The 13,953-nt window shown below is 50.5% G+C and overlaps 1 protein-coding gene and 1 non-coding gene across 2 annotated transcripts; both read right to left on the bottom strand.

The window, feature by feature from the left end:
- Positions 1–419: 419 nt before the first annotated feature.
- COIL (coilin) lies at positions 420–11,211 on the bottom strand. Its single transcript, XM_075561559.1, has 7 exons — positions 10,962–11,211; positions 6,524–7,613; positions 6,285–6,371; positions 5,917–5,964; positions 5,115–5,184; positions 3,220–3,308; positions 420–1,368 (listed from the first exon to the last, which is right to left on the bottom strand). Exons 1-7 carry the CDS (start codon positions 11,204–11,206, stop codon positions 1,282–1,284), a joined length of 1,716 nt encoding a protein of 571 aa, XP_075417674.1. The 5' UTR covers positions 11,207–11,211; the 3' UTR covers positions 420–1,281.
- An 882-nt stretch (positions 11,212–12,093) lies between these two features.
- On the bottom strand, positions 12,094–12,200 carry LOC142460391 (U6 spliceosomal RNA). Its single transcript, XR_012786603.1, has one exon. It is a non-coding gene; the product is annotated as a U6 spliceosomal RNA (small nuclear RNA).
- Positions 12,201–13,953: the final 1,753 nt, after the last annotated feature.

Genomic DNA, 13,953 nt, shown 5'->3' with positions numbered 1-13,953 from the left:
ATGTGGCGAAACTATTATTTCTCTGTCCTGTTGTGTTTTGCTACAGAAAGTTGGCTCTGACCAACCAAATTGACTTCATGACCTTGCTAATGATCGTTACTCCCGTGGAAACCACCCCGCTGTAGAGCAGAGGTGACTCACGTGGTGCAGATAGGGACTTAGAGAAAACAACCCCCGAGGCCCACGCTCCCCTTTGCTCTGGATCACACGCACTCACTCTCTTCCAAGGACGCCAGTGCTCACGCCCCCATTCACATTCTTCTCGCTCTTTCAGAATGCTGCTCATGGTGCGTCAAACCACGTGTACTTAGCAGTGCTCCAAAGACTCTCGGCCTCTAGGCAAAACTCTAGTCAAGGGACAGTCTGGTTGCAAGCCTCTAAAACAAGACCACCACTTCCTACACGGACATTTAGCTCAGTGTGATTTTATTCAGAAACTTGCAGAGCTGAAGGAGGGGTCTACACACAGAATACATTTAACCTTCTGCGCTTGGGTTGACCAGGAGGACGTGTCTACTGGCGCCCCTTGCTTCAGCACACTGGGCCAGGCGCTCAGGATCTCGTGGCGGGGAGCTTGGGCCTGGACGGAAGCTCAGTCAACAAACCCTCTGGGCCCGCGCAGAGCGCCAGTGCTTCCCCGGCACATACAAGAGGTCTTCGCGTAGCTTTACAGACGCTCTTACAAACCCTTAACTTAAAAACTGAGAAGAGCGGGGGAGCATTCTTTAATGCAATCCCTACAACAAATCCAACCACCTATGAACTCTTGCCATTTGCCAGGTATGAAATGCTTGACATTTAGAATGCGTTCCGGATTCAATGGAACAATTCAACTGTTCCGAAAAATTGGGTCACGTCGCAGCAAGCTATCCTGCTTCGAAGTGTTACTCAGTACGCCCTCGCGAGAGGAGGCAGGCAGCGCTTTCTCGGGGTGATGTTCTGGACTCCTCTGACGGTGCTGCGTGCTGGTCCGAGAAACCACAGAGAAGAAGCCATTCACAGTGGTAAAAAGATGATGCCCACAGGAATGTCACATTTAAACTTTGCTACTGAAGTTAAAGTGGGGGGGTGGGGGTGGAGGGGGAAGGTCCACAAAACCAACACCCATGTTCTTGTCAGTGAGGTAGATCTTTTTTTTCTTCCTACGCAGTAAGGTGAAGATAACAACAACAACAACAAAAAAAAGCATGCGGGTTTCAAATCTCTCTTTAAAAAAAGTCTGGTAATAGTCACTTTCAGAAAAAAACAGGGCATGTATAAACGGAGGTGGGCAGGCTGGGCTTAGGTAAGGTCGGTGCTTGACGTGGTGTTACTCGTAGAGTCAACAATTAGTCTTGGATCAATCAGTTCTCTCCAGAAAACCGTGATCTGAGGAGAAAAGTAAGAGTCAAATTCAGAGACTTCATTCAGAGATGACGTCAAAAACCAGACGTGCCATCCAGTGACCCCGGGGACAGAGTCGAACTGCCCCACGGGGTTTCCCAGAAGCAGAGGGCCACATCTCTCTCTCATGGAGCAGCTGGTGGATTTGAACTACTGACCTTCGGGTTAGCAGCTGAACACTTCACCACTGTGCCTGCAGGGCTCCTCTCAGTAAATTAAATCCGCAAGTCAAGTCCACTGCTATTTGTGCAGGATGGCTGAAGAACTAGATGATCAGCCGCAGTAAGCTCAATTAAGGCCTAAGAACTCAGTTACCTAATGTGAAGCTAAAGTTTCCATTTCACATATTTCACCTTCCTCTGGTTTAGCCAGGAAAGAGGAGCAGGGTGGCAAGTTGCATGATGGTCAGAAAGACATGCCCAAACCAAATTCCTGGATAGGCCTCTTGGGAATGAGAGGTGCCCAGATACCCGGTTATCACCAGACTGCTGGGTCCTCTGTTGGAGCTCTGAAGCCTGGGGGCCCAGTGGGTGCCCAGCCGGGCTGCTAGCCACAAGGTTCACACAGGGAGCCCCCTGGAGAAGAGGCGGCTTGCTACTCCTGAAGTGACAGCCTGGGGAACCCACACCGCAGTTCTTCTCTGCCCACAGGGTCTCCAAGTCAGAATGTGCTCCAGAGCAGGGAGTCTGGGTGCTGGAGAGTGAGGGGGGGATAAGTTCTGGTCCTTTGCTGTCCAAATACAGGAGGTTTCTCACAACTCAGAGAAGAGCAGCTCGCTCGCCTCTCTGAGGGAATGAAGGCCATCTAGTGTCAAGAGAGGTAACTGCAGTCTTCCTCCTGTACTTCGGGCCCAAGAGGAAGCCACCAAGGGGCAATTTTCCAACACAGCTTCCAGGGAAAAAGTAGGGCTGCCTATAAATTGAGAAGCTGCCAATCCCAATATATATTCTAAAAATGTGTTTCTGGCGTGAATCCCCCAGAGTGCCATCTAATTTGGAAAAAAATAGAACATTCTGCTTAGGGTTTCCACCAAGTATGCAGCTCAGATAAAGTGTAAGTTTGCAATGCTAAGTTTACTGAATGTCACCCACTCCCACTGCAAACATCCAACACCTTTAGAGAAGCGTTTTCTTAACGACAACCTCTGTTCACAGTGATGCTGCACAGACCAGTGAGCCAGGCCTGGTGGGAAACCTGGCGGCCAGCGGCGACTATGAAGGAACGGCCTGAGCCTGCTCTCCTACTTTCTACACTGGCAAGTTAGGGATTTAAACAGAATGCTCGACTTAAAAACTCACGGGCATCGACTTGATTCTGACTCAGGGACCCTGTAGCACGGGGAGAACTGCTCCTGTGGGTTTCTGGGACCGTAACTCTTTACAGGAGTAAACACCTCATCTTTCTCCCATGCAGTGGCTAGTGATTTCCAACTGCTAACCTCATGGTGAGCAGCCCACTGCAACACCACTATGCCACCAGGGCTCCAGGATCAAGGACAGAATGGCTAGTTTATGTCTGTCTTCAAAATCATGATTTTGTAAGTCAAGGCCGAGGTGGGGGTGACAGGAAGAGGGTGCGAAGGGGCTCCTGGGTAGGTATGTGGGTACGCTCATTTGTGAATGTCGCTCAGGCTGTATGCACACTTTCTGAAGTGCGTGACTCGACAAAAAAGCTTTCAGAGCACACTCCTCTGGGTCGTTTGTCTGCTCCCAGGCAGAGCGAGCCCTTCATTGGTTAACACAGGCAGTTCGGGAAGTTGCCATGTCACCTTCTAAACCACAGGTGAGCAGCAGCACAGGTGAAACCGAGCAGTCCTGAGAAGAGAAGGCCGCCTACCCTCTTCTCCTGTGTCACCGCATACTCCACCACCTCAGTTCCATTCTCGTTGTGATAAACCAAATCAAACTTTCCAGGTTCTTTCAAAGCTGAAAGCAGACAGGAAGGAGACAGTAAGGCCTTTCTCTGAGAACTGGAATGCCCCTCTCCAGAGAATGTACGCCATGAGGACAGGCACTCGGCATGAGGGATGCATGTGCGCACACGTGCACGCAGTTCAGGAGACCCGTGCACAGCACGCCAGGGCTCCTTGGCTGCTTGCCCGGGTGAACTGCCCTCCCAGCCGTGACTAGTACTCTTAAGATGGGGCACCAAAGAGTCTCAGCCACTGTCATCCCAATCATCGTTTCCAGGTTTCCTGGCGGACAGGCCACAGAGTACTGGGCAACCTTCGTTCATAATGATGCGTGCCCACTACGCAACAAGAAGGCCCTCAGACGACACTCCAGGCATCACCCCCTCGGGTGTCTAGGCTGAGCTTTCATCTCGGTTGACCCACACTCCGTTTCTGTGTGTCCCCTTTCCCTCCTCCTACTCTGTCCAACACCATGTGGCTCGATCACTGAGAGCGAGACAAGGAGACAACAGCCACGTGGCCTGCAGTCTGGGCAGGGACTGAGTAACAGACGGCAGTGGAATCACCCACGCGGACAGCAGTGATGGATGTGACTGGTCACTGGTCAGATGTTATTTACGGAGGGACTTTGAGGCTGAGGGGCTGGCTGCCCCGCACTCAGTGGTTCACACTAACAGAGCAGGTTGACTGACACTTGAGCTGTGCGGCTGAAGGACTGGTGTTGGTTAACCAAACCTCAGTAACTCAACTTCACATTGACTGGCACTGTGCAGAGCAAAGCCTGCCTGCACTTCTATTAGTAAAGGGATGTCTTGGAGCCCGAAAGAAGTATTCCAATTGGATGCCATCACTGGCAGACGTTTGACAAGCTGGGTCCAGAGCCCGACCACTGACCCACTTCTCTGTTCATTCACTGCCCCTACCAACGAAACCTAATCAGAACTTGGAAAGCCAGTATAGCTGATTGTTACTTAATAATCATTGAAGGGGATTGGCTGAAAATCCTTTTGATTGGTTCCTGTCTTATTGGAGTGTTTTAAATTTTTACCTTATTTAAACACAAGTAGAATACAATTCATGGCCTTAGAGTCTCTCCAAGAAAGAAAGCGTGATCTCCCCTGCTCCCTGGCCATTGACAGGGAAGGCCCTCTTACTCCAAGCTTTCACAACCGATCATGGCAGGGGAAGAGAAAGCAGGGCCACTTAACACAAGAGCGCCGGTGAATGTGCGCATAGTCACACACTTGACGTCACACACCGAAGGAGGCTGGCTTGCCAGTCTTGGGAAGTGGGATGGAGGTCTGTGAATACGAGACCATCGCACTGAATCGATGTCCCTCTTAGAAACCACGCCCCCCACTGTACCGTTGGCATGTTCTGCAATGTCTAGTTTGGGTTGAAAAGTGATGCACGCATGCAGTCATATGCGAGGCAATTTGAGTGCAGAATCTTAAGTTTTTACAGCAGGTTTCCTTCTTACAGCCAACTGCCCCCATAGAATTCCGGAGCGAATGTTTGTTATCAAGCCCCCTGAGTCTGCATTCAACTTAGGTCTCCAAAAATATGATTCCTGTTTGCAATCCATTTTCAGTTTGTGTGACTTACGGAACTGTAGTATTGAGAACGACTAACCTAAGAGTTTCAGGACCATGTCCACCACCGGGGCTGGGGAGCGGGCCCAGAGCAGCTGCATGCTAACAGCGGGGCTGGAGAGCCCCCGCCACCCAGGGCCAGCAGAGTAAACATCTCCCAGGCATGGGGCTGCTTAGTAACCGCTGAAGACATGAGGGTATTTGAGACACTTTTCTAAGAGACTCACCAGGTAAAGAAGAAAGGATTTCTATGTCGACTTGTTGAGTCTCTGGGTTGTGGCTTAATATTTTTCCTTCCTTTCAAAAATAAAAGTCAAAAATTAATGCACCCACTGTGAATCTACTAGGAACTACTGACATGTACACTTAATGCATGGTTAATACGACACATTTAATGTCATGTGAACTTCACTGCGAATTAAAAATAAATCAGCACATAGGAGGAATCAAACAGGCAACAGGGCTGTGAGGATCGCAATGGATGCGTGGAATCAGAATGGGCACCGATTATTAAATGGAAAACTAAGATTTTATCTAATTCATAATAAAAAGAAGAAAATCAAATGTCTGGGCTGAAAACTAGGTAGCATTTTCTTTTCAAGTTCAGACTCGTGGAGGAGAGGGTACTCAGGCATGTCGTCTTTAAAAACTAAGCTCATTATTTGCATGTTATACTCTTTCCGAGTATGAGGAAAATGACATGGGTGTGTGTGTGTGTGTCTATGTTTTACAGTTTACATATTAATGTTTTTAATCTTCTACTTTAAGACATCACTTGCTTACAAAAAAGGTGTATGTTACCCGTAGAACAGGAAATGGGATTTTGGAATCTGTACTACACTGCTAACAATTTTGTTGTTGTTAACAAGTGTGTTGTTGTTGTAAACAAGTGTTCTGTTGTTGACAAGTGTTTTGTTAACAAGTGTTTTGTTGTTGTTAACAAGTGTTTTGTTGTTAACAAGTGTTTTGTTGTTGTTAACAAGTGTTTTGTTGTTGTTGTTAACAATTATTTTGAAATAAAAGCCATACCTTGTAATCAGAGACGTCGGGAGAGTAATCGGATGTTAGTTCCAAAAGCTGGAGAGAAGTTGAAAATCTCTAAGTATACAAGTCCCTCTTAAAGTCAGGTATCCCCCTGGCTCCTCCTGCCCATGCTTGAGGGGGGCAGGTTGTCGGGGTGCCCACCTCCCCCACTCTGGGGATCCCACCAAACTCCGGCAGCAAAGCAGGGGTGCCAGTGACAATACCCACCGATCTCTTCTGACACTGAACTCACATACCAACCCCGATGTATCATTTCATCTGTGTGTTCCAGAGGCTCCGCCCTCCTCCCAGCACAGCAAGCCGATTCGGAGGAAACGAACCTTCACTCCTCTAGTTGGTGTGTTCATAGTTACCTTGAATGCAATCTTTTCTCCGACCTGGGGGGCAGCCGCCAACAATGGTAACACACTGTAGTCCTTCTGGCTTACCTCTGCCGGATTCTGAAAGAGCAGTATTTAGTTGTGCAACATGTTACTGGTGAGCAAAGCTGCGCCGCCCCCCACCCCCACCCCTGGCAACCCCCACCGGTGAAGTCAGTCCAGCCTCACAGGCGGCAGTGGGAGGCAGCAAACTCCAGATAAATCATCCTTACCTGGATAATAGTAGATGAGTTTGTTAATATTTCAGTTAACTGTGGCTGTTTCTGATATTCACTGCTTCTATTTAAAACACAGGAAATGGTTTGTCCTCGCCCTCGCCCTCGTCCCCGCACACCTCGACCCCTTGGTCCTTTCCAAGAAAGGTCCTCTCCTCTACCCCATCCTCGGCCAAAACTGGCTGGCAGGGACAGGTTGAGAGGAGGACCCTGTCTGCCAGTGCTGGCCTCAGAGTGCTTCCACCTAATAGCACTTGGCAACTGTGACGATGCTCCTGGCCCCAGACCACCTCTTCCTGCCACGAGGGCCCCTGGCTGTGGGACCCCTGCGGTACACTCCGCGGTGTCCTGGGACGGCATGCCTGGGCCGTCGGACTCAGAGCTGGAGTCTGAGCTGGAAGACGATGGTTTGGCTGCCTTGCCCTTGGCAGAGGCCAGGTTCAAGATGGTCTTTGTCCCGGGCACGTTTCTCACGACAGGCCCTGCCTTTGGCAACCCAGTGGGTGTTCTCTCTGGGGACTTCCTGGCCTCCAAAACACCGCTGCGACCCTCGATACTGGATTCCGGAGAGGACTCGGACTCCGAGGAGGAGCTGGGACTCTCTTTGGCGCAAAGGCCCACCCTGGCTCCTTTCTTTCTGACTTTGACAAGGCTGGTTTTGGTGGATGAAACCTTCAGAGGGCTGCAGTTCTGCAGGGCCCACTCTTTCAAAACCTGGGCTTTCGGCGACTTGAGAGTCTTGACCTGCCGTTTACAATCCCCTTTCTCCTTTCTCTTGGGCGACTTTCTTCTGGCCTCGTCACCCTCGGCACCTACTACCCCATAGGATGCTTTGGTCCTCCTCTTGCTTTTTTTCCTCGCACTCTGGTCTACGGCAGCTTTGGCCTCCACATCCGGAGCCTTCTCACTGTTGTCCTGCTCTTGCTTCTTCCAGTGCTTCTTTGAGTATGTGTTACCCAGCACGCCGTCTTCAGCTTCTTCCAAGGTAAAAGCCCGCTTCTTGCCTTTTCTAGGTAACCCAGTAGCACTGTCCCCATTCCTGGCTGCTGCCAAGCTCTCAGCAGTGCCGCTCGCTTCCAGCTTCACTCTGCCAAGAGAACGGGAGAGAGACCGGCTGCGGTGAGCCAAGACGCAGCTGTGTGCGAACAAGGTGCCGTCAGCCGAAGAGAATGTGCTCACCGGCTGACGGGAAAAGACTGACCCAATGGCCTACCTGCCCCTTGCGGTCAACTCCCGAGCGACAAGTCTTTACTGGCTAGATCCTGCGTCCCAAGCATTTCGGATCTGTTTTCTCTACTACAACCAGCCCCATGAGGCCAGCATCTTTCGCCTTCCAGGTCACAGAATGACTGTTCAGATGTGTCGCATGCCCAAGATGCGGCACGAACAAGGGCAGAAGCAGAAGCAGCAGCCGGGCAAGGTTCCAGCTAATCCCGGGCTCACCCTCCGTCTGTTACTACAGGGGATGGGCCCAAGGGGGCGGGGCTGAGGACTCATTTCCAACTTGAAATGTAGATCGATTTTTAAAACTCACACATGTTCACTTTGTTTAAATAAAAAACACTAAGCCAATGTGTATTCTCTGGGGTGGTAACTGCCAGCTGGACAATTCCACAATGCTTCCTCCCAAATATTTCACTACAGGAAAACAACGCTATTCCTCTGGGAGGTGGCACTAGCTGATCCTAAAACGTGCAGGATCCTGAAATGGAGATGATGAAATCACTACAGTACTCAAGTGAGCTCTTTAGAGCTAGAACTCCCGCTACCAGCCCTCCCAGGCCCTTCAGTGGGGCTGAGTTATCAGCCAAGTGAAGAGCAACAAGCTCCTGAGGGCCCAGCGAGGGAGGGATGCAGGGAGGGGCAAAGGACGCTCCATCTCCTTACAGATGAGAGCTGCCATGGCAACGGGAAGAGCAGCCTGGGCGCAACAGTTCATGCACCGCACTGCTAACCACAAGCCCAGCAGTCAGAAACCACCAGCCGCTCCTCAGCAGACTGGGCTTTCTCTTCCCATAAAGCAGCAGTTCTCAACCTGTGGGTCGTGACCCCTTGGGGGGTTGAACAACCCTTTCACAGGGTTGCCCGATTCACAACAGTAGCAAAATGACAGTGATGAAGTAGCAATGAAAATAATGTTCTGGTTGGGGGGTCCCCGCCACACGAGGAACTGTCTGAAAGGGCCACGGCATCAGGAAGGTTGGGAACCGCTGCCATGGAGGGGCAGGTCTACGTTGGCCTCTAGAGTTGCTGAGTCAGCATCTACTGCCTGACACTGGGTTTGGGTTTGGAAGCAATGGGGACTGAAGAAATTCAACTTCAAGGCCTAGCAGTGGTTCTCCATCTTCCTCAGGCCACGACCCTTTGATGCAGTTCCTCAGGCGGTGGGGAACCCCCCCCCCCAACCATAACATTATTTTTGTTGCTACTTCATCACTGTCATTTTGCTACAGTTATGAATCAGGTGAACCCTGTGAATGGGTTGTTTGACCCCCAAAGGGGTCTCACCCCACAGGTTGAGAACCGCTGGTCTAGGGGAATGGGCTGTGAAGAAGCTGGAACAGCCCCATAGGGCAGAGATGCCTCTCGCGCCTCCAGGCTCAGGAGGCTGCCTCAAATCCAGGTTCTCAGGCTGAGAAATGTGAGACTGGATCCTCTTCTCCTAATTAAACTTCTCTCGGTACCTGCAGTACCCACACCAGGACCCTTCTGCAGATCGACTTTGCCTCCCAACCACGTCAGGTAAGCTCTTCCCTCCACAACGATGCTTCGGGCCACCCACTTCCGCCCCCTCCTGGGCAGTCCCAGGGCACACTCATGTCTCCTTGCCCAGCCCTCCTCTGCACTGGGCAGTACAGCACAATCTCATGAAGCGCAATGCACTGCCATAGAGCTGATCCCAGCTCCAAGCGACCCGACAGGACAGGGCACACTTGCCCCGTGTTTCTGTGATTGTGGCTCTTTACCGGGATAGAGAGCCTCATCTATTTCCAACTGGTGGTTTCGAACTGGTTCATGAATTGAGTTATTTTGGTCCACAACAATACTAGGTACCTTGGAGGACAAGTAACTATCCTTCTGCTGTAACCCTGAAGAAAGGGAGCTTGTGAGAGGCGGGCAAGAGAATCAAGCAGGGGCCATGAAACTACGAAACAGGCAGTATTTTTCAAATCCGTATTTTTCTCCTGAGGGCTGCTCTGTTTGCCAGCAGAGACCTCTGCAGCTGTATGAACTGCTACCTGCAACTGTGCATTCGAAGGGTTTGGGGGGATTTTACCTGCCATTGTATGGTATACATTATAACAGTTTTCATAGCTTCTTCTGGACTTACCTTTATCACATAAATAGTGTCATTTCCAGATGACTCAGTCATTGAAGCTGACATGCAGTTAGCTGAGGCAAGCGAGCTTTCAATGGGAAGGGGGCTAATCCTTACAAATAGCCTCTGAACCACAAGGAGAAGGGAGAGCTATCTCACAGTTATGAAAAGACAAAGGAACTCTTTTAGAAACTGCCCTGGCTTCCCATGATTATCAGACAGAGTTGGGCACTATGAATAAATATGGAAATTTATAAGTAACTTGTCATTTCGTTTACAAATTTGTAACTCGGAAAATAATGAATGATATAAATATTAACAAATCAGAGTTCCTAATTGGAGGAAGAGAAATAGAAAGACTTAGCAAATTAAATCCCTGGTGTTCTGAAGTAATCTTGGGGCTCTGATTCATGCTCTGGGGAAAGGGCTAGCGAATCACAACCACCAACAGCGAGCAAGAAGTGGGAGCGGTTAAACGAAGCGGAAGCTTTGGAACCAGCAAACTAGCCTCGGATCCATGAGTCCAAAACGTGGATTGTCAACTGGCAGGATCGCGTCCCACCACGTGCTCAAGTCACACCACAATTGCTTCCTGTCGCTCACCTCGGTTATCTTTTTTTTTTTTAATGACTAGGAGCACACTATGTGAGTGACAGCGGGGGGCCCCCGCCCCCCAACACCCGGCTCAGGCACACAGGGCTATCTCCAGGAGTGTCACGCGGGAACTCCGCCGCAAACTGTTGCTCCGTTGACCTGGGTCTCGAGGACGGCCGCGGGAGCGGGGACCACGGGTCGTTCCCCCCGCCCCCCCCCCCAGCTTGTAGTGTTTTTCCAAGTTTGGTCCTCCAACCGCCTCCAAGGGAAGCCTCCGGGGAAAGGATGCTTAGCTAGCAGCTTCCCGGGGACGCAGGGGACTGCACCAAGTACACTCATGACCATCACCCGTCTCTAAGCGTGACGCTTCGAAACGCCCCCGCCAACCCCAACACGCCCCCACCTACCTCCCCACGCCCACCCCTTCCTCCCCACCCATTCGGGGGTCTGCAGCCCCCGGCTCCCTACGGCCCTGAGCGTGCGCAGGCGCGTCCCCGACCCGCTCCCCAACCCAGCGCACACCTGAGGCAGTCGTTGTCTCGAACGAGACGCGCGCTCTCGCCGGGGGGCAGGAGCCCCCCATCCAGGTAGAGGCCCAGGAAGGCCCCCGAACTGAAGCCAAAGCGCTGGCGGACAAGGCTAATGAGATCCGTGACAACTCGGCATCTGTTCAAGTCCACGAGAAGCCAGAAGACCGTGCAGTCCGGGGTGGCTGGCGGCGGGTAGTCGAACTGGAGCCGTAGTCTAACCGTCTCGGAGGCTGCCATCTTCCTCGGCGCTCAACGGAAGCCGAGAGCGGCCGCGCCGCGGGCGGACGCGCGTTCCGGGACCCGCCCCCTGGAGCCTGGGCGCGCGCCACCTGTTGGTGGCCCGAGGCCACTGCAGGCTGCGTGCCTGGCGGGAACGCCAGCACCCCCGAGGTCCGACTTGAAACCGACCGTCGGAAAAACGAGCGCCTCTCCTAAGCAGTGCCCTTCTTCTATGGTTAAGGATATCGCTGAATATTAAAAAGCTGCATCCTCTGCTAACTACAAAGTGTTTCGTTAGCAAAATGGTCTATCATACAGAGGGGCCACAGACATAATTCCTAGTTTATTCTGAGCATTGGAATAGTTAAAGAAGCCCATAAACCTGCGTTACAGAAATATTTTAGAGTCCACCGTGGTTCATCTTTTAAAATATAAAAATAAGCCTTTCCTCTTTCGAGCTGGAATAAATAAGTCAAAAACTGCACGTCATTCCTTTTTTTCTTTGAACGGAACTCTTCCTTCCACTTGACCCACAGTGTTGTTGTGCTGAGCCCGCATGAGATCAAGCAACCCACACTACTCTGATGAAGGTCCGCAAGGCTTTATTAGCCTGCAGTCCTGCGGCAGCTAGAGCGGCGGTTCTCAACCTGTGGGTTGTGACCCCTTTGCGGTTGAAGGACCCTTTCACAGGGGTCTCATAACAGTAGCAAAATTACAGTTATAAAGTGGCAATGAAAAAAAACCCACCAAGAAGTCTGCTTAACAGTAACTTTGTCTATGGGCTGAATTACTACTACGTGTCTGCGTTTAAGATTATGAAATCAGGTTCCTTGTGTTAAAGGCTGTGGTAGCCTGCTTTAAGTAGCTAAGTTTAGGTAATTGGAGTGGTTTGTTTTGTTTTGTTTTTTAATATGGAACGCTTCACGAATTTGCGTGTCATCCTTACGCAGGGGCCGTGCTAATCTTCTCTGTGTCGTTCCATTTTTAGTATATGTGCTGCCGAAGCGAGCACAAGTTTTGTTGTAAGTCTTTCTGTAACTGCTAACCCGTTGCCATTTATTTCTGTAAAGCCCCCTGTCTTCAATCAAGCAGGGTCAGTGTGACTTAAGCAATGGGTGACACTGTCCATCAGTTCATAAAACTTTATTCTTCTTGAAAAAAATTGCAACGAAAATAATTTTAAGGTTGAGGGTCCCCACAACATGAGGAACTGTATTAAAGGGTTGCAGCATCAGGAAGGGTGAGAACCACTGCTCTAGAGCCTAATTCTCCCAAGACCCAGAGTGCTTAAAGTGGGAGTTTTTTAGTATATGTGCCGCCGAAGCAAGCAGGGAAGTGGGAGCTCTTTATACCAGGGAGAAAACAAGATAGAGAGGCCAGGGTGGCATCACATTGTATGGAGAACTTGGATACAAAGGCATAGGGGGCAGGTGGCGACTCAATGTACAGCGTGTGGGGGGAGGGGGAACTTAGAGCAGGAGTCTGAGAAGTTTGAAAAATACACGACACCGTTCAGCAGTTACAGAACACGGCCGTGACCAGAGGAATTACAGGATTTTCACATCGGCCATACTTGGTCAGTACAAATGGCTATCCTCAGGCTACTTAATCTAGCACGGTCACATCGTTAAGTGGCTGCTCTAGACTGACTACTACACCATGGTTCCGTTGGAGTTCATTGCTATTGTTGTTAGAGACCATGGAGTCGATTCCAATCCATAGCAACCCCGTGCGCAACAGAATGAAACCCAGCGGGCTCCTGTACCATCTCTCAAGTGGTCCTCTGCCTGCGCCCGTTGTTGCACTGTGTGCTAACCCATCTCGTGGAAGGCCTGCCTCGCTTTCATTGCTCCTTACGTTGCCGAGCATGATGCCCTTCTCCAGGACTGGTTTCTCCTGATGCCAAGTCCAAAAGGCATGAGATGAAGTCTCACCGTCCTGGCCTCTTTCAGGAGCATGCCTCTGTCCTTCTCAGATGGCATTGTTGGTTCTTTGGGCAGGGCATGCTACTTTCAATGTTCTCCAAGAGCCCCCTAATGCAAACGCATCCATTCTCTTGTCTTCCTTATTCAATAACCCACACTCAAACGGATATGACATGGTTGAAGACGCCGTGGCTTGGGTCAGGTGCGCCTGTAATCCTCAAAGTAACCTCCTTGCTTTTCAACACTCTAAAAAGGTCTCGGGTAGCAGATGAACCCAATGCAAGGTGTCATTTGATCTCCTGACTGCTACTCCCATGAGCATTCATGTGGATTCATGCAAGGCAAAGATCCTTGGCAACTGCAATCTTCTCTCCATTTACTATATTACCTTTTGGAGCAGCTGTGAGAATGTGGGTGTTCTTGGCATTGCGTTGTGATCCACCCCGAGGCTGCACTCCTGATCTTCATCAGCAAGTGCTGCAGGCCCTCCTCACTTTGAGCAAGCAGAGCTGTGTCATCTGCATGTACGTTGTTTATAAACCTTCCTCCAATCCAGATGCCAGATTCTCTGACGATTTGCTCAGTGTACAGTGTGAATAAGTATGGGGAGAGGGTAGAACCCCAACACCCCTTTCCTGATTTTGAACCACGTCGTATTCCATTGTTCTGTTACACAGTGGTTCTTAACCTGTGGGTCAAAACCCCTTTTGGGGTCAAACAACCCTTTCACAGGGGTCACCCGGTTCATAACAGGAGCAAAATGACAGTGATGAAGTAGAAATGAAAATAATTTCATGGTCGGGGGGTCACCACAACATAAGGAACTGTATGAAAGGGTCA

The sequence above is a fragment of the Tenrec ecaudatus genome, chromosome 10 (assembly GCF_050624435.1).
Source record: "Tenrec ecaudatus isolate mTenEca1 chromosome 10, mTenEca1.hap1, whole genome shotgun sequence".
NCBI lineage: Eukaryota > Metazoa > Chordata > Mammalia > Afrosoricida > Tenrecidae > Tenrec > Tenrec ecaudatus.
This window is presented reverse-complemented; position numbering and strand designations above follow the sequence as displayed.